Source organism: Nannobrachium achirus (genome assembly GCF_963921795.1).
Source record: "Nannobrachium achirus genome assembly, chromosome: 11".
NCBI classification, from domain to species: Eukaryota; Metazoa; Chordata; class Actinopteri; order Myctophiformes; family Myctophidae; genus Nannobrachium; species Nannobrachium achirus.
Genome location: NC_137820.1, coordinates 59,074,158 through 59,096,989, shown reverse-complemented (window position 1 = coordinate 59,096,989; position 22,832 = coordinate 59,074,158). Strand labels below are relative to the sequence as shown.

Sequence of the window (22,832 nt, the reverse complement as noted above, 5' to 3'; positions counted from 1 at the left end):
CGCCGCGAGGCGTTGTGTGCTTGTAGATCTGCTGTTTTCACTACTTTTGTGCATCAGTCTTGTATGATGAAGCAGGGCTTTACTTTCCGAAAAAGAAAAAAAAAACATACAAATTTGAAACTTGGAGATACGAGGTTTCTGCCCGACAGTGACGATACATTTTCATACATTTTTGAAAAAGCTCCAGGGAGCCACTAGGGTGGCGCTAAAGAGCCGCATGCGGCTCTAGAGCCACGGGTTGCTGACCCCTGGGGTAGGTGCTAGTGCACTCAGGTAAGCACAGAATGAATATAGGCCTCCAGAAATGCACAATGGTGCGCGCAAGCTCTCTCACACTCACTCACACACATAGGGATGGGACGATACGCGATATTATCGTTTATCGCGATAAAAAAAAAACACTCACAATAATCGTATCGTGGAGATTTGATATATCATGATATCGTCCTCTGTCATGCACTGGAATCAATTCACCTTTAATTTGCCGAGCTGCATATGTGGCACCACTTAAACCCACTGTAATTGGTAAAAGTTACTTATAATATACATACTTGATAGTCCTTTTTCACTTTCTATCAAATGTCTTAACAAAAAATAGCCGATCTACAAGCTCAGGAGTCAGGACGCGTTGTGAGCTTGTAGATCAGCTATTTTTTGGCAAATGTTCCGCCCCAGGATAATGGATTTTGATTATCGCGATAATATCGTAAACCGCGATTTCTTTTGTCACAATAATTGTGATATGAAATGTTCATATCGTCCCATCCCTACAACACACACACACACACACACACACACACACACACACACACACACACACACACACACACACACACACACACACACACACACACACACACACACACACACACACACACACACACACACACACAAAGGAGGAGTAACCTGACCCAGTGGTGGGGGCAAGGAGAGTGCGCTAGGTGCCCTACGGTTTAAGAACAGGGTCAAGTGTGAAACACAAGGACCACTTTCTCCTCTGTCTCTGCCTCCGTTTCTTTCTCCCACTCTTTTCCCCACTCTCTCTTCGCCTCTCTCTCTCTCTCAGTATTTCAATTTGCATCTCTTGGGCCAGACCAGCAGGCGGCAAGCATCCGGTTTTTAAAATGAGGCCAATAAGGAAGCCGCTTCCCCTGCAGTTCTCATTAATGGCCCAGCAGATGTCGCTATTTCTGCAGCCTGCTGGCTTTTTCGAAAAAATAACACTCCATTCAAGTGAATGAAGTTTTGGCCGGACTTTACACTTGACATTATTACCTTGGATGGTGGATTTGAATTCGCCGAAAAAGTGGCTTCCAATCGGGTCTGTAGAAACCAATGGGGCTCCCTTTGTCCATAGATTTTTTGGAGCTGTGTGGAACACAGGCTCCCTATACGTGGCTGTGTGGGTCTGTCTGTGTGTGTGTCTGTGTGTGTGTGTGTGTGTGTATGTAGCCTGACTTCGGCGCGTAACTAGTGCCGCACCATTTACGCCACTCGCGCAATATATACATCAAAATGTGCGGCTCGGCCGGGAATGGTGTTCTATTACCTTTCGTTCCGATCCGCCTTACCATGCCGACGTAATCGGCAAAAAACGACGCTTAATTGTCCCCATTGACTTATAATGGAGGGAAAACCCTGGAAAGAAATCACTTTCAAGTATTTTTCTCTCGTAAACCATAGGAGCTACAGTTTCAAACCTCGGAGAGGAGATTCATAATGATTTTAAGAATGAATCGAAAAATAATTACATCACTCGGCCTCATGGTGGCGCTATAACGGCCCACTTTACGTTTTGCCCCGTAACTCTTGAACCGTGGATCGGAAAATTAAAATTCTTTTTTCCCTGGATTCCTTGGGTCAAGACGCATCTCCCCATATAGGCCACGCCCATTTGCGCCAGGATAGATTTTCCGCCATCTTGAATTTTCTCCGAAACACACTTTTTGCTCCTTTTCCTACATATTTTCTTCAAATGTCACAAAAATCGGTACACATGATCCACACACACACACACACACACACACACACACACACACACACACACACACACACACACACACACACACACACACACACACACACACACACACACACACACACACACACACACACACACACACACACACACACACAGCTCCACTTCACACGGGTGTGATTTTTACAGTCTATGGGCCAGACAGTATACATTCTTGTTCTTTGTATAGAAAGATTCTCAACTAGTATATACTTGTGTATGTTTGTATAAACCACTCTAGTCTTAACTATAGATGTACAATGTAATGTTTACAAAGGGTGAGAGGTTATACTTTAATGGCTAGGTCAACTGGTAATTATCTCCTAATTCTTAATCCTGGTCTCTATACTGCCTCCCCCTGGCCAGCCGGGTTGCCTGATGGAGGGGAAAATAACTGGTTGGAATAACGTGTTCCTTCCACGCGCTACGTCCTACCGGGGAAACTCTCCCCTGTCAGGTGATAAGAAGCGGCCTGCTCACTCCTCATGTACTGAAGGAAGCATGAGCTCAGTTCGGGGCCCTCCCCAGGTTGGCAGAGGGAAGGTTTCTCCCAGGATTACAGTTTAGATATTGGCATCGGGTGAAAAATGGGTTAAATAAATTATAATAATAAGGTAAGAAAGAAAGTATCTATTTTGTATGGCTATTTGCCAGCCCTTCTAAGTATGGATGGCCTTCCTATATTATGTAATTATTATGTAATATACGATGTAATTTTGTTCTCTTCTGTTTTGTAAAGCTTGATGTATGCTGGATTGATATGCCTGGCAAACAGACTATATAAATTAGCTGTCATTTCTGTCAACCCTGATGAAGATAATGTTGCTGCTGACATGTTGGTTTTTTACTAATATTTGAATAGAAATATATCTGTGCAGAGCTATGAATGTGCTGAAGCTCTTCTGAATCTTTCCAGGAGGAATCAAAAGCACCAGTAGTGAAAATAGCAATTATGCCGATACCACTTTCGATCTTTTGTCCCTATTTTGGCATATCAGTAGGCTATATGCAAATATTATTATTTTTTAATAGGGCTTAAAGGACAACTTTGTTTTTTTTACAACAAAGGTTCATATTCTAGATAGTAATTAGAGTAAAGAAAAGATGAGTGTTAAAATGTTTTCATGTACTGCTTTCTATCGTTTTAGTGACTGATTTCGTATAAGTGGCTAAATATGATTTTTTTAGCCACAATAAGCCGGTGATTTCTTTATTAGTATTTACAGTAACACTACTAGATCTGCCCATAAAAGATTGCGGTGCATGTGGAGAATGGGCTTATTGTGTCTAAAAAGACATATTTAGCCACTTGTACGCATGCCCCCACCCACTGAAATCAATATCATTAAAATAGCTAAAAACTAGAGAAAGCAGTAAATGAAAACATTTTAACATTCATCTTTTCTTTTCTCTAATTACAATCTAAAACATGAACCCTTGTTGTAAAAAAAAACAAAGTTGTCCTTTGGTTAAATAAAATAAAGTTCTTGTCTTACCTTTATTCAAAAGTTATTTGTATTTTTAACACACACGCGTGCGCACGCGCACACAGGTATTACTATGCTTGTGAGGACATCAAAACAGGAGGGCAAACAAAGTTAACAGGGAATCAAAGGTCACTGTTACGGTAAACACTTTCAACCCAGTGTCCCTATGTCAGGGCATGTTATTAGAGGCCTATATATATTTTCAACAGTTTGAATATCTCACATGTCTCACATGAAGAAATCTTCGAAATGTAAAAAAAAAAAATACCAGATGTACCAGCTCACAGCGAGCTTGTAGATCCACCGTTGTTGTCGCGGTTCGTTGTACGACGGAGAGCATAAGGGCTACATTACGTGGTTAAGCACACGGGAGCAATTAGCGATTCAGATGTAAAGTGGGGTCTAACGGCTGCCCTGCCTGTCTTCGGTTGGAACAGCACGGGACAGCTCCACGCCACGGAGCGGCCAATCACAGGACCTCTTCCTATACCACCATCGTCGATGGAAACCTAGAGCTGTTTTTGCGCCATGCAGGACAGACCTGTCCACTGTTGGTTGTGTCTCTCTATTAGCGACAGATTGAGGTCTGAGCTTATCTGTGCCCACCAGCGTGTGCCAGTGAGTGTGCGTGTGTGTGTGTGTGTGTGTGTGTGTGTGTGTGTGTGCGTGTGTGTGTGTGTGTGTGTGAGAGAGAGAGAGAGAGAAAGAGAGGACAAAAAGGGTGTGTGTGGAATGAATTGGTGTCACAAGGGGCATAAAGAGTTAAATGAGGTCTAATCTGCTAATGGTAAAAAAGCAGCAGCAATTTACTGTATCAACTCTCAGCCACCACCGCACACAATACGAAAACCTTTACAATAACAAAAAACAAATATTATGAAAACAAAAGACGTCTCCGTGTGTATTGGTCTTAATTTTTCGGCGTCAACATTTTATCAGCCGAGCTCCATGAATAATCTGCACAGTAATTTCTTTCTTTCTCCCTTTTTGTTCCTGGCATTTTGGTGGAGCGAGATAAGGGCTAAAAAACAACAGAAGGGCTAGGAGAGTGAAAAAGAGAGATAGATAACATTGATATCAACTCCTACACAACACAGTCATTCTCTTATCTAGGCTTTTTATCAGTTTCGTTTTTTTTTTTTTTTTTTTCTCAGTCTCTCTCTCTCTCTCTCTCTCTCTCTCTCTTCTCTCTCTCTCTCTCTCTTTGCCTTCCACTCCCCGCTCTTTGTGGCCTAACTGAAAAAAAGGACCACTGCCCTTAAAAAGTGAAGTCAGGTTTTGGTATCAAATTAACCTTCTTCTGTTGCTTTTTTTTCACAGCCTCTGCTCATGTGAATTCTACAGCGGGACGGAGTGCTTGGGAGTGGTGTTGAAATGGGGGAAGCAAGCGGCCGCGTAAAAAAAGCAAAAGGGGGGAGTACGGGTTAAAGAACATAATAGTTGATCTAAGGAGGTGGAGGGAGGGCCGCTGCTTATTAGCAAGGAACAGGAGGCAGTGGGACAGAAAGGTTGTGTGGTACAAACCAGGGAGAGACAAATGCACACACTCACATCCGCACATAAATTGTACGTTGTACCGACGCACGGGCGCGCACGCACACGCACGCACACGCACACACACACACACACACACACACACACACACACACACACACACACACACACACACACACACACACACACACACACACACACACACACACTCGTTGTCCCAGCCTACACAACACAACACAGCCATGTTTCTGAGAAGAGGAAAAACTATTTCACACAGACTTATCATTTCTCTCTCTCTGACAGAAAAAAAAAACCTCTCTTGGTCTAATCTATCAAGGTCAGCTAGTGTGGCCCAGACAAACACCATGTTGTTCCATATACCGCTGTGCTCACAACTGCAAAGGCTCTGCCTGATTGTCTGGCGGTCATTTATTGCTACCTGTTAATTCTCTTGTCTGTCTGTCTTTCTGCCTGGCAGGCTGTCACTGACTGGGAGACAAAAGTGTGACTTTTCACACCATATGGCCCTGGGCTCGGTTGCATTCTACACGCCGTCAAAGCACTGGGCTACTGAGAAATGTATTAATTTTGATATTAGCTCAGGGCTAGGAAGCCTTGCTCTGGCACATCTAATAATTCTGCTGCTTAACCCTGCGTTGTCCTCCTGGTGTGACAATGGACTGAATTAGGTCTATCTAAATCTACACCAGGGGTCTTCAACAGGGGGTCCGGGACCCCTAGGGGGTCCGGGCTCAGAGTTACTACAGGGGATCCTCCAAATCTTCCATATTCTGAGAACCCAAAATAGCCGATCTGCAAGCTCACAGCTGCGAGGCGTTGTGAGCTTGTAGATCGGCTATTTTCGGCAAAGAGGTTTGGTGTAGAGGGGAAAAGAGCAGACAGAGTACAGAGTAAAAGGTCAAGTTTATTAGGTAATGAGCGGCGGTTCAGTTAGTAATTAACGTCTTCTGTGGAGAAACACTGACTTCCTGCTCTCAGCTTAGAATGTCATCCTAATGTGCGTCTGATTGATTGAAGACTGAAGACTTTATTAGAAGTTTGCATAGGAAAAGGTACAGTTTCATGACGGTACAGTTCACTGGTACAAGGTCAACTAAAAGGAGACCCTAGAAAAGACTAAGCTTATTTACATAGGAAACCATTGAAGTATCTCATATAACATTGTATGTGAGACCACGACTTTAATCTAAAGGTGTCTACACACCAAACAGCCTACAGGAGACTCCTTCTGACTGTACACAGACTGCAAAGAACTGCAAAAAACTAAGCACTTATTTTTTATTTTATTTTTTTCAGACGACGCCGACTGTAGTTACTGTATGGCAGTGGTGCCAGGTCTGCTCCTTATAAGCAACGTTGATCCTGTTTTCCTATAATGTTGCTAGATGTGGGTTGCTTTTGTTTGGGCTTGTTTCTGAAGTGTAGTTGCTTATTTGGCCTTGCTTTCAACATTATTTTATAAAATAACTAATGTAATAGAGTTCAGAGGTGAAACTGGTCGCGCTTTTGGGCTTATTTTCATAGACCTGGTCGCGTATTTCACTCACAGAATCTGGCAACCCTAACCCGGCCGGAGGCAGCTCTGTTCTCCGTGCAGAGGAGGAAAAAAAAGAAAACAACAACACGGGCACTTGATGGACTATTACTAGCCTACTACTAGCTTTGCTTTGGATCCGATTGGAATAGGAATTGAGAGTTGAGATTGAGAATATGGTATTTAGTAAAAATATGCGACGGGAAAATGTCTCTGGCTTGTTTTGGCTTGGTTTTGGAGCAGTAGTAAACTATTCTACAACTCCCTCAATCTTACCGACGGCGAGGGGCGACTGAACAAAACTGAGCAAGTCCAGTTTTCCAGTTTTCGGTCGATAAGGTTCCCGACCCGCTGCCGAAAACCTGACGATGAGCTCCCGTTCGGCAACAGACGCTTTCCGCCGCCTTCCGCCGCCGAATCGTCGCCGAATCTGTGCGGTTAAAAGTGGCCTTAAAGTTAGTCTCTCAAGAACAGCCTATAACTGAGCTCGAGTTACAACTGAGCTCCAAAAGGATCGACCTTTTCTTTGATGATGGCTACTAGCCAGATTGATCTAAAGTAAACTGGACTCAACCTACCAACCGCAACAAAACCACAACGGAATCCAGTTGAATATACAGTTATGACTACGACAGTTGCTACTTGCTAATAGCCTAGTACTGTTTGTTACTGCACTGCAGTGCATAGTACGTGATTCTAAAGTGAACGTTTGTATTCGGAGCAGGTGTGAAAGCTGACCCAAACGGCATAACATACTGTACATAGAGCAAAAAAACAGGAAGTATGAAATCACCACCACCACCATCATCATCATCATGATGCAGGATCCAGGAAGAGGTGTCACGACGAGGGGAATTTCTTATGGAAAAAAGGGAAGGAAGGAGGAAGAGAGTGCAGAGGGGAAACTGGAGAGTTTGTGTGTTGGAAATCGGAAAATGTGTTCAACGGGAGGGAGGGATCATCAAACGGCTACACAACGTATAAAGGAGAGCGAGAAGGAAGGGGCAGAGAGAGAGAGAGAGAGCGGTAAGGAGGAGGAGGACAGGGGTTCAGTTGGACAGACGGAGAGCTGGAGAGCAAAAGATAAGAGGAGGGAGATAGAGAGAGAGAGAGAGAGAGAGAGAGAGAGAGAGAGAGTGGGGGATAAAAAAGCAAATGGGTTAGAGAGGATTTGGATGCAGGGAGCATATCCATCAGGGATCTTTCCCGCTATCAAACTGGAGCGATCAGTGATAAAAAGTCAACCTGGAAAAGGCTGTAACTGCATTGGGGAGTTCACTAGCCCGCAAATAGGCATGTCTGCCCTGTCGGCCTCTCTCTCTACTTCCCATCTGTTTCTCTCTCTCTCACTCTCTTTCTGCTATCCCAACCAAACCACACTCTCTCTCTATTTCCCATTTATTTTTCTGCGTCTCTCTCTCAACTTTCTCTCTCTCTCTCTCTCTCTCTCTCACACTCTGGCTTCCAGTGTCCCCACTGTTCCAACAACCTCTTTATCACGCGTTGAGAAGCCAATACCACAAGGATTGTTTACTTTCTGGGTACTTAAAGCCCCCAAAATGACTTTTTTTCTAGTGATTACTCACGCCATGGAGACTGAATGCATGGATATCTTTTTGTTTTTGTCACATTCCTAAGCCAATAAAGCCCCCATTGATTCCGTAGGGGACCCAAAGACACTTTGGGTCCCCTACCGGAATCAATGGGGGTACATTTATTATAATCAAATTATTGGCTTAGGAATGTGACAAAAACTAAAAGATATCCATGCATTCAGTCTCCATGACGTGAGTAATCAATAGAAAAAAGGCATTTTTGGGGGTGAACTACTCCTTTAACAACACACTGGTAACTGGTTTACTCCAGTGATTATGCTGGTGTAAACAACAGTGCACTGCAGACAACACAGAGAGAAAACATTTACAGAAATGTAAACGATTATTGATGCACATTGATTTATTGTAAATGCCCAGCGTCTCTACACTGCATGATGCAATATGTGCAAATATTATCCACCCCACCATACTCTATAGCCTCCTCAATCATATTCTACCACTACAGAATTCTCTCAATTCCTAATTTCCTATCTCTTCTCCTGTGCCTCATATCTCTCTCTCTCTCTTTCTGCAGACCCCACTCCTCAGTCCCTCTCCAAAAAGCCTTTACAAAGAAAGAGAAATTAAAAGAGAGGTTTTTCTTCCCTGGTGCACCCCACCCTTTCTAGATAGAAGACCAGGGAGGCTGGGAGGGAGAGAGAGAGAGAAAGAGAGACAGAGAGAGAGAGAGAGAGAGAGAGAGAGAGAGAGAGAGAGAGAGAGAGAGAGAGAGAGAGAGAGAGAGAGAGAGAGAGAGAGAGAGCAGAAAGGGGGCAGGGGGCACATAGAGAGGGAGGGGTATAAGAGTGAAAAGAGAAGAGAGAGAGAGAGAGAAAGAATTAGAGAAAAAAAAACATAATTTATCTGTGTATTATCAAGAAAGGCAGACACTTTAATCAGTCAGCTATGAAGTCAGTATTTCCATTCTTATCTGTCGCAGGAGTGGAAATGGAGAGGAGATAGCGTTCTGGGAGCCCATCGGTGGGCAGGAATGATAATGGGGGAGAGAGAGAGAGAGGGCTGGCTATTGGACCGCTGTGTCAGCGCTATCTGCACCCATTATCAACAGCCTTATCGGCCCTGCCATCAGCCTCGCTGTAATGGGGCCAGTTCAACTTTCCACATTATCATACCGCCAAGACCTGGTTCACCCAGGCTAGGGGTCTGGCTGGAGACACAGGCAGGCAGAGGGAGGGAGAGAGACAGAGAGAGAGAAAGAACGAGGGGTGGGGGTGGGGGGGGACACAGATAGAATGAAAGAGGGGGTGATAGAGAAATGTGGGGGGGGGGGGGGGGGGGTGGTGGTGGTGGGGGGGTTAGCTGAGAATGAGGGACAGAGATAGAGAGAGAGGTTTGTGGGTAGGCAGGCAAGAACGGGAGAGCAATGAGAGCCATGGCGTCACAAGGGTGGGGGGGGGCGGAGTGGGACTGAGTTACTAGGGCCCAAGGTGGAGGGGCCCTAGTAACTTTAGCTATTGAAAAATAGCAGATCTACAAGCTTGTAGATCTGCTATTTTTGAAAAGTAGTGAAAATGTGTCAAAATCTTTGAATATATGTATTTTTTAAGCGAACATTTAGTAACTCAAATTTTGCTTCTGGGGGGGTCCCTGGAACTAAATATTTTGAGATGGGGGTCCGTGGCCAAATACATATCATCTTGGGGGTCCTTGACATGAAAAGGTTTGAGCACCACTGACATGGAAACATAGGTTTCTTGCACACATTTTCACGACTTTTTCAAAAATAGCAGATCTACAAGCTCGCAGCTGTGAGCTTGTATATCTGCTATTTTTCAATAGTTAACATTCATGGGGGGGCCCGCAGTGAATCCTTGTACCCAGGGCCCAGAATTTGGTGTGACGCCCCTGATGAGAGAAGATAGTTCCCCTCAAAAAAAAAAAGAGAAAGGGTGGGAGAGTTGGAAGAAAACACAGATAGGATGAATGGAGGGAATAGGTTGTTGTGCGATGGGGCGGGCCCGCGATGGCAAGGTCCAGAAATCATAATAAATAAAAGCGTTATTATTCAGCTCCGCAGCGGCGTGACATTGTGTTATGTTCTGTTGTTGTGTCTACACATTAGAGAAGTGTTTACTGTCTGACTTCCTGTTGTGCCGTACAGTGAGTTATATTAGCAGAGCGACTGAGAGAGGGAATCACGCGCCTCCTCAGAAACAAATAATGCTATGGCAGCTCTCCATTAATCTGAAAGATTATTCTAACGTACCAGGAAAGCCTTATCTGTACCTCGATCGGGAGGGAGATACAGTAAAAAAAGGGAGTAAGCTAGAAAAAATTAAATATCGTGTCAAAATGTTTCCCCCCACCTAAAATTGTAAAAAACCTGAAAAAATGTCTCATATTGGCCCTGACTTTTGCCCATTCATCATATTGTGTGTTTGTACCGTATAATATAATATATAGTGTCTCGTTCGCCGCCGAGCCAAACTATGTAAAAAGGACATTTATTGAGTGCTGTTTGTCTTCTTTACATGATATTGTTGTTGAGCCGTGCACTTTGAGTGTTGGCATTGCCTTCTCTTTTCTCTCAGCTATACATATACCATTGCATTATCATGGCATGCCATTTTATGCAAACCAACAGTAACATACAACCTTCTCCAGAACTGCATATCCTACAGCAGGTGGTCTTCAATGTTTTCAGGCTAAGGACCCCTTAATTGAGAGAGAAATTAAGCAGGGACCTGTTCATATAGTTTCATCATTTGACAGCGTGATCGTCAGTGTATGTTGGATTCGTGTTAGTGTGTGTTTTCACATATAACCGATTGAACCGTCAATACTTAATAATCTTGACCTTTTCACTCGAAAATAGCTGATCTACAAGCTCACAGCGCCTCGCAGCGCGAGTAGATCTGCTATTTTTTGGGTAAAATGGCTAAATATGGACGCTAGGGTTCAAGTGGTTAATGTAAAAAAGGAGGTAAAAAAAGGTTTCCATCACAACCATTTGGAGGACCCCCTGTAGTAACTCTGAGGACCCCCTAGGGGTCCAGGACCCCCTGTTGAAGACCCTTGTCCTACAGACAGGATAGCAAAATTATAGATACCATATCTGATATAGAGGTACAGTATAGCACACCTGAATATTCTCTGGCCCAAATTCAATTCTTACAAACGGCCTTATCCATTCATGTGGGAATATGTAGTGTGTTGGGGTGGTCTGAGGGCCAAGGTCCCGCCAGAACTCATAATAAATAAAAACTATTCAGTATCAGCGTGACACTGTCATTGACACTATAAGCACGCAGGGATTTGCGTAATTTATAGTTAGATGTTATGTCTACGCGTTGAAGAAGTGTTCACTCTCGAACTTCCTGCTGTGCCCTACAGTGAGTTAGCTAGCTACGTATGCTAGCGGTGGCTGAGAACCAATCACACGCATCAGAAAAAAATAATGCTATGGCAGCTCTTCGAGACTCCATTAATCTGAAAGATTATTCTAGGTATCAGGAAATCCTTATCTGTTGCCTCTATCGAGAGAGAGTGAGCGATAGAGAGACAGAAGAGGGCAGTAAGTGAAAAGATTGAACATTGTGTCCAAATATTTTTTGAGTGATTCATGTGCACAGTTGGTTTAGTTTGCAGAAGAGGTGACATCATAGACTAAAGTCTCATTGAAGTGTCATTGATTGTCACAGAGACAGGATACCAAAGTGAGAGATTTTCTATCAGGCATAGAGGTAAATATAAAGGTAGCGATAAAGAGACAATTCTCTCGCCCAACTCTTACTAACCATATCCAGCATGTTATATAAAAAGTAAACACATGTACTGTAAGTCCTCACATTCTAAGATTGAATTACAGCACAGTATGTCTTAGTATGATATGGTTGACATCCTGATGAATCCTTATTACAGTTGTTCCGATAGATACTGCCTAAAATGCTGGTATCGGAGATCAGTGGTTCTCGAACGTTTTAATTTCAAGGACCCCCACTTGGAGCTGCGTCTCAAGTCCTTAAATTAGATCCTATTTCCTACACTTCTTTCCTATTTCCTTGTATGTTAGTCCCACCCACTAACAATAGAACGCCCCTGCAAGGGAGTTGGCCCTATCACCTGTGATGTTGTCATCAGAAATGGGACGTCTCCTCTTCTCTATTTCCTCAATGGGAGGGACTAACATACAAGCAAGGAGAGAGGATATAGGATTTGATTTAGGACTTGAGACACAGCTATGATAAAAAGAAAAATGGCTTCTGTGTGAATACAGTCAATGGCCACTGTTTTCTGGCCCACGCAGACGATATGTTTTTGTGATCCATGATAGTTTCATCTGCCACAAAATGAATGCATCTTTCCAACTTGTGGCATAGACCTGTACAGTATAAATAGGTGTACTATGAATGTAAGACACCGACCCCCACCACCCACCAACGCAGCGGTTTGAGTGGCAGGTCACTTATCAGTCAGGGAGCACACATGGTTTACACAAGCACAAAACAAACCAGAGACCCATGGATCAGTGGAACACAACTGGCCCACATGACTCATACAGTACACAAAGTAGGAGATGTGTGTGTGTGTGTGTGTGTGTGTGTGTGTGTGTGTGTGTGTGTGTGTGTGTGTGTGTGTGTGTGTGTGTGTGTGTGTGTGTGTGTGTGTGTGTGAGAGAGAGAAAGAGAGAGAGAACGAGAGACAGACTGGACTAGATTGCCTCTTACTCTGAACCACTGGTTGGCTGTAGATGTATACAATCAATCAAACTACTACAAAATATCAGCCCGGAGAAAGTATTTCTCTGCGTTTTCCTTGTGCACACTCATGACTCCTTGATAAACATCCTCTAATAATGTCTGTTCATGACCATGATCGTTCTCAACATGCTCTTAACAAGGAAAAGTCTTGTTGAGAGAGAGAGAGTGTTTGAGACAGACAGACAGACAGACAGACAGACAGACAGACGGACGGACAGAAAGAGAGAGAGAGTGTGTGCGTGTGTGTGAGAGATTTTGAGAGACAGACAGACGGATGGACAGACAGAAAGAGAGAAAGAGAGAGAGAGAGAGAGAGAGAGAGAGAGAGAGAGAGAGATAGTGAGTGAGGAGCCGTTGGTCTAGACCTCCTCTGTTAAGGTGTCTCCCTGGAGACTCCTCCAGCATCTCCTCTTTCTGGCCCCCCTTTGTCTGTGACGCCCATGCAGCCGCGCTCCTTATCGCCTCCTCTCCTCTCCTCCTGCTCATGCTCCTTCTCTCCTCTGCTCCTCCTGCTCTCCGCCCCCCCCTGCTTCTCGCCTCTTTTCTTACCCGTGCCCCCTGCTCTTCTCGCCCGTTCCCCCATGGCCGTTTTAGGCTCTCAAGACACGTGTCTGACAAAAAAAGAATTGATTCTCCAAAATGTCTTTTTAGCATTTACAAATCCGTCCTTTTATCCCCCGGCTCCACTGCAGCCATCGGGCGTCGCGTCAGCGTCAACGCTGGGTGGGAACGTTCCCTTTTTAATTATTGAAGGGTGCCCAATTCGCCCCGGTTCATTTTTGGACAACGCAGCGCTCCCAGTGGAGCCCCGGCCTTGGTCGGTCAACAAGGTGCGATAAAGGCAGTTCAATAGAAGACACGTGTCTGACACCCATCATCTTCCATCCTATTTACTGCCTATGATCTCCCTGAACCCATCACATCACATCACATCACATCACTTCACATCACATCACTTCAACTTCAGTTTTATTTATTGATACTAGGTCACGGAAGGACATTTGTTTGCATGTGTGAAACGTTATTAAATTAGTGTATCAGTGTGGGTACATGCAGCTGAATACATTTGTGAGATGTATTTATTTCTGACAAGCTGACCAACAATGGCACTGAGTCAAGCTGATCTCAGAAATGAAACTCATTCCTTTGTTACGTTCTTCGACCCAATGTGGATACTAGAGCATCAAGCAACTGGAAATGAATTCTTAAATTGGTTGTGTGTGTGTGTGTGTGTGTGTGTGTGTGTGTGTGTGTGTGTGTGTGTGTGTGTGTGTGTGTGTGTGTGTGTGTGTAGTGTGTGTGTGTGTTTCGCCCCTCCTTGTGGCAGTAAAAGCAGGTCAGGTGGTGATGTTTGCCCAGGTTGCTTTAACATCCCAGAACGCAGCGCTCAGCACAGTAGGAGCAAATGGTCTGTCTTATCACTGCTGCTGGGGGGGCCTTGTCATAACACTGACACACACACGCACACGCACACACACACACACACACACACACACACACACACACACACACACACACACACACACACATTCGAGTGGCCAGAATCATTCCGACCAGGGATCACTACCATGTGACCAAGATAGAGATGGGACGATATGAACATTTCATATCATGATTATTGTTACAAAAGAAATCGTGGTTTACGATATTATCGTGATAATCTAAATCCATTATCCTGGGGCGTAACATTTGCTAAAAAAAATAGCAGATCTACAAGCTCACAACGCGTCGTGAGCTTGTAGATCGGCTATTTTTTTGGCAAAAACATTTGATAGAGAGTGAAAAAAGACGTATAGTACGTATATAAAAGTACCTTTTACCAATTACAGTATATAGAGGGTTTAAATGGTACCGGTATCACGATAAATTAAATCTCCAAGATACGATTATCGTGAGTCTTTTTTATCACGATAAACGATAATATCGCTTATCGTCCCATCCCTAGACCAAGATCACTGTCAGACACTACGAAGTAGTTCTCACAGCTACAGCTGGGAAACATGGATACAATCTAATATCACAATACAATTGACTAAATATTCGATATCAATATTGAGACAATATTGTAGTTATGACTATTGGTACTTCCATTAAATATTTGCAAAATGATATCCTTTTTCTAAGTAAGAAAATCATCAGTAATGCCTATATAATAACTGAGAGGGCAAGTAATAGAACCACTAGAATAGGCAGGTAAATTCAGGCAATTACATCACTTTACTGTAACGCAGCCTTAAAAAAATTGACAAAACACTTATCACAATATTATGATATCCAACCTCCCAGACGTCTAGTCTCATATCAATAATATTGATATATTGGCCAGGCATGCTCACAGGACCACCCAATATTATATAAATATAACTTCCATAAGTTCAATAAGGTCGATATTTACATTACTTGTGCTACTTAGGGTCACAATAATTCAGTAACAGTGTGTTAAAACATTCTTAATATTCAGAAGACAACATTATTTAGATTTTATCAAAGCGCCCAGTCATCCTAAATGAAAATTCCAAATATGGCTGGCAAAGCAGACAGATTATTTGGGACTTGATTTTCAGCTCAAACAGTTCCATCATGGAGCTACTAGGTCACTGCTATATCAGGACACTGACGCCTATGCATAATGACACAAGATGCATCTGTTGTTTTCCTATTACTTTCTGATAGTTTTTATGACTCATACCTCATACCGCCAACAGCAGTGGTGGACAGAGCACTCAACCTCAGTACTTGAGTCATAGTATAGATTGCCCTCAAAGATAGCCTCCTGGTCAAATCCTACTCAACTAACTAGTGAATATTGCTCTGTCAAATAAAGTATTGAAAAGTACAAATTCAAAAGAAAATGTCTTTTTAATATCAATGTTGTATTGTATTTGTCATTTTCAAGAACATGTTTAAACAGATATCAATAATAGTTAAAGCTGGCGTTGTGAGCTTGTATATCGTCTATTTTCACAATTATTGCCTATAAAGCTCACTGTTCAGAAATGCATTTGTGCATAACATAGAAAACACCTACTGTAGTAGCATTAGCCTGCACTATGCAGTGAGTAGGGATGGGACGATACGCAATATTATCGTTTATCGTGATAGAAAACACTCACGATAATCGTATCGTATCGTGGAGATTTAATTTATCGTGATATCGTCCTCCGTCATGCACTGGGATCAATTCACCTTTTAATTGCCGAGCTGCATATCTGGTACCACTTAAACCCTCTATAATTGGTAAAAAGTAGTTATAATATACGTACTTGATAGTCTTTTTTTCACTCTCTAACAAATGTCTTTGACAAAAAATAGCCAATCTACATGTAGATCTGATATTTTTTGGCAAATGTTCCGCCCCAAGATAATGGATTTTGATCATCGTGATAATATCGTCAATCGTGATTTCTTTTGTCACAATAATCGTGATATGAGGTTCATATGGTCCCATCCCTAGCAGTGAGTACACCAATGTGAAGTGTCACAGCAGCTGTTGTGTGTTTGAGAGGAGGGCCTGGTCACCGTGGTTACTCAGGTAACCATCCACCTGCAGCAGTACATTATATGTTAGCCGCCATGCGCAACCCAAGGCCACACTAGACTTCACTCCAAAGCACACACACAGCAGCTAAAGCAAATAGTCTGGATGTAAATGAAGCTACTGTTTGGAGGTACAATGTTTTCTCTTCCTTGCTATGTACTTCTCACAACAGAGGTCAAAGGTGAAACCGTTTACAACAGCCGCCGAGTCCAGGAACCATAATTCACATAAGGCTGTCCCCTGGGTAAATAGCAGGAAAGGGTAATAACTCATCCACACACCAAACAGAACGGCGTTTCCTCTGTAACCCCTGCCAACTTCCCCCCTAGTGTACAGACTGCGCACTCACTCACTCCATCAACACGGCTCTAATAGAAACACACAAACACAACTGTATTATACAGTGTACAATAGCACATCATGTAGTGCCGTGTGTGTGTATGTGCACACACACACACGCAACACATTGTCGCTGTCATGCAGAAACCTTGTATGTCCCAAACCGTTACTTTTCAGGAAATGGAAAAATGAACCTGTGTTTGAATGGATCCAATGAAGTTATTAACCACTTACAACCGGTGGGGTCCTTATTTTTGCGCATGTCACAATGGGTGATCGTTTTCTACAATTTTCTAAACTTTAATCCCCTCACATTAACAAAAATAGACGATCAACAAGCTCACAACATGTCGCATGGCAAAGTTGTGTTGTGAGCTTGTAGATCGGCTATTAGACTGGATATTTTGGCTACTTCTTCCTGACATGGTCATACGGCGAAGTACAAAATAGGGTATTAATTGATTAGACAAACGCATAAAAAGATTGAAAGATGGAGATACAAGCTTTCTGCCCGACAGCGACGACGGTATACAACTTTACTGGTGGTAGCAAGTTCACAGTTAAAGTCCCTGCGTCTAATTCCCTGAATTATCTATAGTGTGTGTGTGTGTGTGTGTGTGTGTGTGTGTGTGTGTGTGTGTGTGTGTGTGTGTGTGTGTGTGTGTGTGTGTGTGTGTGTGTGTCCACACACAGTCAGTCATGCAGTTGTTCTCAAACCAAGCAATCTGATTGTGAGCATGAGATTTGCTGGCGTCCAAACCCCAATCAGTCACCATCTAGCTAGTTTAATATCTGTCAGTACATCAACGTAGCTACAGTCAAGCTGCTGATGCTGCTTCTTCTCTCTCACTCTCCCTCTCTGTCTCTCTCTCCCAGCAGCATAACTTACAGTATGCGCTTCCATTTTCATGCTTCAGAAAAAAAAGAAAAAGAAAAAAAAAAACTCCCAAGATAATCATCAACGAACACATAAATGTCCCTGCATCTCGAGGCTATCTTACATGAAATCTTGTATGAGTAATATGTGGTATTAGTTTTAATTAAATTAATCAATGACAATGCCTATTAGAGAGGGGGGGAGGAAAGGGTGGGGGGCAGAAAAAAATGAGAGAAAGTGAGAAAAAAAGGAGAGAAGGGGTTGAGAAAGAGGGAGAGGGGGAGAGAGAGAGAGAGAGAGAGAGAGAGAGAGAGAGAGAGCGAGAGGGGGTAGAGAGGTATAGAGAGAGAGGGGAGAGGCAGAACGAGATAGGATGGAGCGAGAAAGATTGAGAGAGAAAGAAATGCATTCACACCTATCATCTAATTATACAACAACATTAATCCCATTAGGGGTGGAACTGATTGCAGGGTCCAGGCGTTGCTGTTCTTGCCTCGGCTTGTTGTTATTGCAGTGGAGCCTCAGCTCCTGCCTGCTCCGGCCTGATAACAACTCTAATCACACTTGGCGATCTCTATCTCCACCGGAGATCAGGCCCCGGGGCTTATCGGAAGTTCACATCAAGCTAAAAGCAGAACAAAGAAGAAAAAAACACACACACACAAGAGAAAGCCACCAAGGCGCAGCATGAGTCTGTGTGTGTGTGTGTGTGTGTGTGTGTGTGTGTGTGTGTGTGTGTGTGTGTGTGTCCTTGGAAAGTTAATCTCTCAACTGCATGTCTATAAAACAGTCACATGACCCAAACCTCGTCAGAGTCAGACCACCACAAAAAAAAAATACGAAAAAACTGCAAAATATAACATTCCCCAAATACCATGCCACACACGTCTAAGGTCCTATCAAAAAACAGAAGAGCCCCTAAGTAATAACAACCACTTCTTTGACGCATGGCTTAATGAAGTTTTCAGGACTGGCTGGCGTGTTGCACAGCGAAGAGAGTGAGACGAGGAGGTCAACGTGGCAATTTCCTCGTCGTCTCGACTCGCCAGACGTCATGGTTTGCTTTAACCGTGGGAGGCAGCGCATTATTCATGCTGACCTCTGAGCTCTCTCACTGATGTCATAGGGACCACAGCAACACATGCGCTCACATCCAGCACACACACACACACACACACACACACACACACACACACACACACACACACACACACACACACACACACACACACACACACACACACACACACACACACACACACACACACACACACACACACTATCAGCAGCGTGAATCTTGCAGGCCGTTATCCATCTACCATCAGCAGGCCTCCTTATCGACCTCAAACATCTTACTGAGGGGTGGGGGAGGCAGGAGAGCAGGTTCGGCTGCTTTTTAAAAACCGCCACGATACATTCATCTATTCTACACATATTCTGTATTCCAGACCTTTTTCCCCCTCTCTCTCTTCTCTCCACTACACACCTCCTCTTCTCCTCATCCTTATCGGCCCTGCCATCCCCCTTTTTCGGGCTCTTATCATCCTCATCCGCTCTTTTTTCATTTTAAATTATCTAAAAGGATACACCCCCAGCCAGCTCTAAACAAAAAAAAAACAACAACAACGATGATGGGAGTGATAATATGACAAGAGATGAGACTATGGCATGTCACCAGCAACCAGATGTAATTATAATGCATGCGCCACACTCTCCTTCCATCTGTTTTCCCATCTCGCGCTCTCTCTCTCTCTCTTTCCGAGATATCAGCGGAGCGATCGCTGCCCTGCTTATCCCGGTCTCCCATCTCAACCGCCAAACTATAAGCCCAGGGATCCAGCCCCAGTGGGCCGCCTGCCTGCCTGCCTCTTATCTCCCCATCGAGGAGAGGAGCCTTATCAGGCTGAGAGATCTCCAACCGTTGGGGGAGGATGACGCACAAAGAGACACAGACAAATATCTATCTGCTACAACACACAGTCCCTTCTCCTTCTCTTTGGGGCCTCCAAAAAGCCTGGACAAACCAAACCCACTGCTGGCTAAAATAGTGTAACGTTGTGCTACAGATCAGGTTTGTCTCGGTATAATGTAACTCCACACACACAGACCAGGCTATAACAGTGTTATTGAGTGGCGCTAACTAGTGATGTGTCGTTCATGGGTGATTCGTTCATGAGAACGAATCACAAGAACGAATCATGAACGATTCGTTCACTTCCTCAAACTGTTACGTTCACGCTTTCGTTCATACCCCCCCCCCCTGCCCCCCCCCCCCCCCAAATAGCCCACGGCACACAGGACGCGCTACTGAACGGTGAACGAATCATTTGAACGGATCATTGTCATGAACGTGAACGAAATGATTCGATTTACAAGCTCTCAACATGTCATGCTGCAAGGCGTTGTGGGCTTGTAGATCGGATATTTTCATAAAAATGGAAAAACTAGAGGAAAAATTATGAATAAATATCACTTGATCAATCCTTTTTTAACATTCCAGTCTACAAAATCATAAATAAATAGTTAAGTTATAAAAGTGTGCTGCCTGCCAGATATCAGATGCCATAGAAAGACCTAAAATATGTGCTCTATCGTATCGGTTTTATATCGGAAATCGTATCGATTTAGATGTTGCCATATCGTATATCGTATCGAAGGTCAAAAATCTAGCATCACTAATAAAAGGCACCGCTCACTTCACTTTTTTTTTAAAAATGTATCCAGCACTTAGAAGTATTTGGGTCTCCAACAAAAGCTATTACCAAAACAAAGTTAGCAATGTAGCCCACCACCACCACCACCACCTATCCAAAGTCCTTATCACTCTTCACTCTCTGCTAACAAAATGTCTGCCAAACAAGAGAATCATGGGGCTGCTGGGAGCCTGACTGGCCTTAACCATGGCAAGGGGCTGCCCACATAGAACAGCATGGTGGACTATAGAAGCACTGATAAAGAAGACCACGACACCCCTGACAGAGACTGACACACACACACACACACACACACACACACACACACACACACACACACACACACACACACACACACACACACACACACACACACACACACACACACACACACACACACACACACACACACACACACACAGTGCCCTAGCTTATGGTATGTCAAGGTTTATCAGTCCGAGTGCATCTCTCCACTCCGACATGTCTCCTTTCCGACATGTCTCCATTCCGACACTAACCCTATCTCTAACCCTTACCCTAAACCTTAGGCCCATGGGAATGTCGCCACTCCGACAATAAGAAGTCAATTTCGGAGTGGCGACATGTCGGAATGGAGAGAGCCTCCCATCAGTCCATGGGGTCTGGAATTCATCTACTTCTGGGTTTAGGTGCTCGCTGGGACTTCAGAACTGATAGATAGATCACTTAATGGAAACGGATGTATAAAAAGGGGAAGTGAAAGACTTTATGGGCTCCAGCCTCCATTCAGTACAATAATACAATAGCAGCATAGGATGTTGAACTTTAATTTGTGGTTAATAGTGTGTAGAAGTTGTAGTAGGCCTATTGGTTCAGTACATGGCCCATGACTAACTATTTTCATCAGGAGAAATTCATAATCAGAGCATGCATTAATAGACCACCTCACTGAACAGTCCAATAGACCACTAGTTACTGGCATGGTGAATTCAGACTCTAGAGTGCAGTGCGCTTTTTCTTGGAACGCAGTGTCAGGCGCACTTTTTACGCACAGCACACACGCCTTATTTAATCAATCCAACGTATCCGTTTTCCTTTCATTCTGCAAGCATCGTTGCACTATTATGTGGTTCATCTTCTGAGAAAGCTTTTCAACTCGACCTCCAAGATATTTGCTGCCGTGTTTATCACAGAGAGGCATCTATCCCGGATGAAGAACTGAAACAGTGCCTGGCACCAGGACAAGACAACTTCTGAAGCAATGTTGTTGTTGTTGCCTTCAGTTTCACGGGGGTGGGTGGAGAGAGTGAGAGAGAGGTGGGGATTGGTTAAAAGCATTATTAATATTTGTCTTATCAACGCCACAGATCACCCTGCGATAAAACCTTCACACATTTTATAAACAGGAAGAACTCGTCAGGCATGAAGACCAGCCAAGCGCCAGACCAAGAGAAAAGCCTTTCAAGGCAGGACGCCCTACGATGCATTATTGAGTTAAAAGGATAGATGAAAAAAAGATCCAATTGTAAGCTGCTATCAGCAGGCGAGATCAGCCAGGCGCTGCTATCTGACGCCCCATCTCTGGAAAGAGAACTGAAAAGCCTGGGGAAAATGCAACGCCAGCCTCGGCGCTGCCTCAGACAGAAAACAAATAAAAAGATCCAATTTTAATCCTTATCTGCGGCTGAGATCGGATCGCTGTTTATCTATGTTCACATCGCTTTTTTCCCCCTGAGAACAGTGACGTTTCCACAACAGAACTAGACAAGAGACCATACGGTCAACAGCACTCCTTTGGCCACAAAGAGCTGTCATGAATTAAAACTTTATTTATTTTCTAAAGTTGATTCAACCGCAGGCAAAATGGTGAACTTGAACGTTGATAAAGAGAAGGGGGGAAAAGTAAAGTCTTTCATCACTTTTCCCCCCCACGTTCGATATTTCTAAGGAAATGCTGGATATAAAAATGTAGCTACATTTTTACTTTTTTTATGTTTTGTTATTCGTCTAGATCTAGATAGATCAATAGATTTTACAACAACAAGACAGGCTATGTTAGAGACCTAGCTTTTTGTGGACCTGGCTAACCTAGGTTTTCGTGGTAGACCATCATTATAACAAGATAGATCACATACATTGTTTAGAGAGAATCTAAATTGGTTTTAACTTTATCATAGGGAACGCAGTAGTTCAACATGAACTGTCTGAGCAAACACACATGCGGCGCCTTTCTTTCGCGCACAAAGCACAACAGACAGTTACGCACATGTATCATAACAACAGCGAGTATATTATTCATCATAAAACGTATTTATTCTTACGCTTGATCTGCCGGGGTTTGCTCTGCTTTCTTCGGGACATGATGATTCCCCCAGCCTTGTGTTCCCGTGGATCTCTACGGAGAGCAGCAGCAGTCTTCTTCCCACGAAGGAGGACTGACTACTAAACCTACTGCAACGCGGAGCTTCGATCTCCAACCGGAGATATCCGCATGACCTGCCTCCTGCACTTTGATATCTTTGACACGACAGCTACCT

General features: G+C 43.7%; 1 protein-coding gene across 1 annotated transcript in view; it reads right to left on the bottom strand.

The window, feature by feature from the left end:
• Positions 1 to 22,733, bottom strand: part of zfpm1 (zinc finger protein, FOG family member 1) — a 130,790-nt gene extending 108,057 nt beyond the window's left edge. Inside the window, exon 1 of the mRNA XM_080736424.1 lies at positions 22,617 to 22,733. Within this exon, the coding sequence (XP_080592550.1) occupies positions 22,617 to 22,656 (40 nt within the window). The 5' untranslated portion in view covers positions 22,657 to 22,733. The remainder of the gene's footprint in view (positions 1 to 22,616) is intronic.
• Between the last annotated feature and the right edge of the window lie 99 nt (positions 22,734 to 22,832).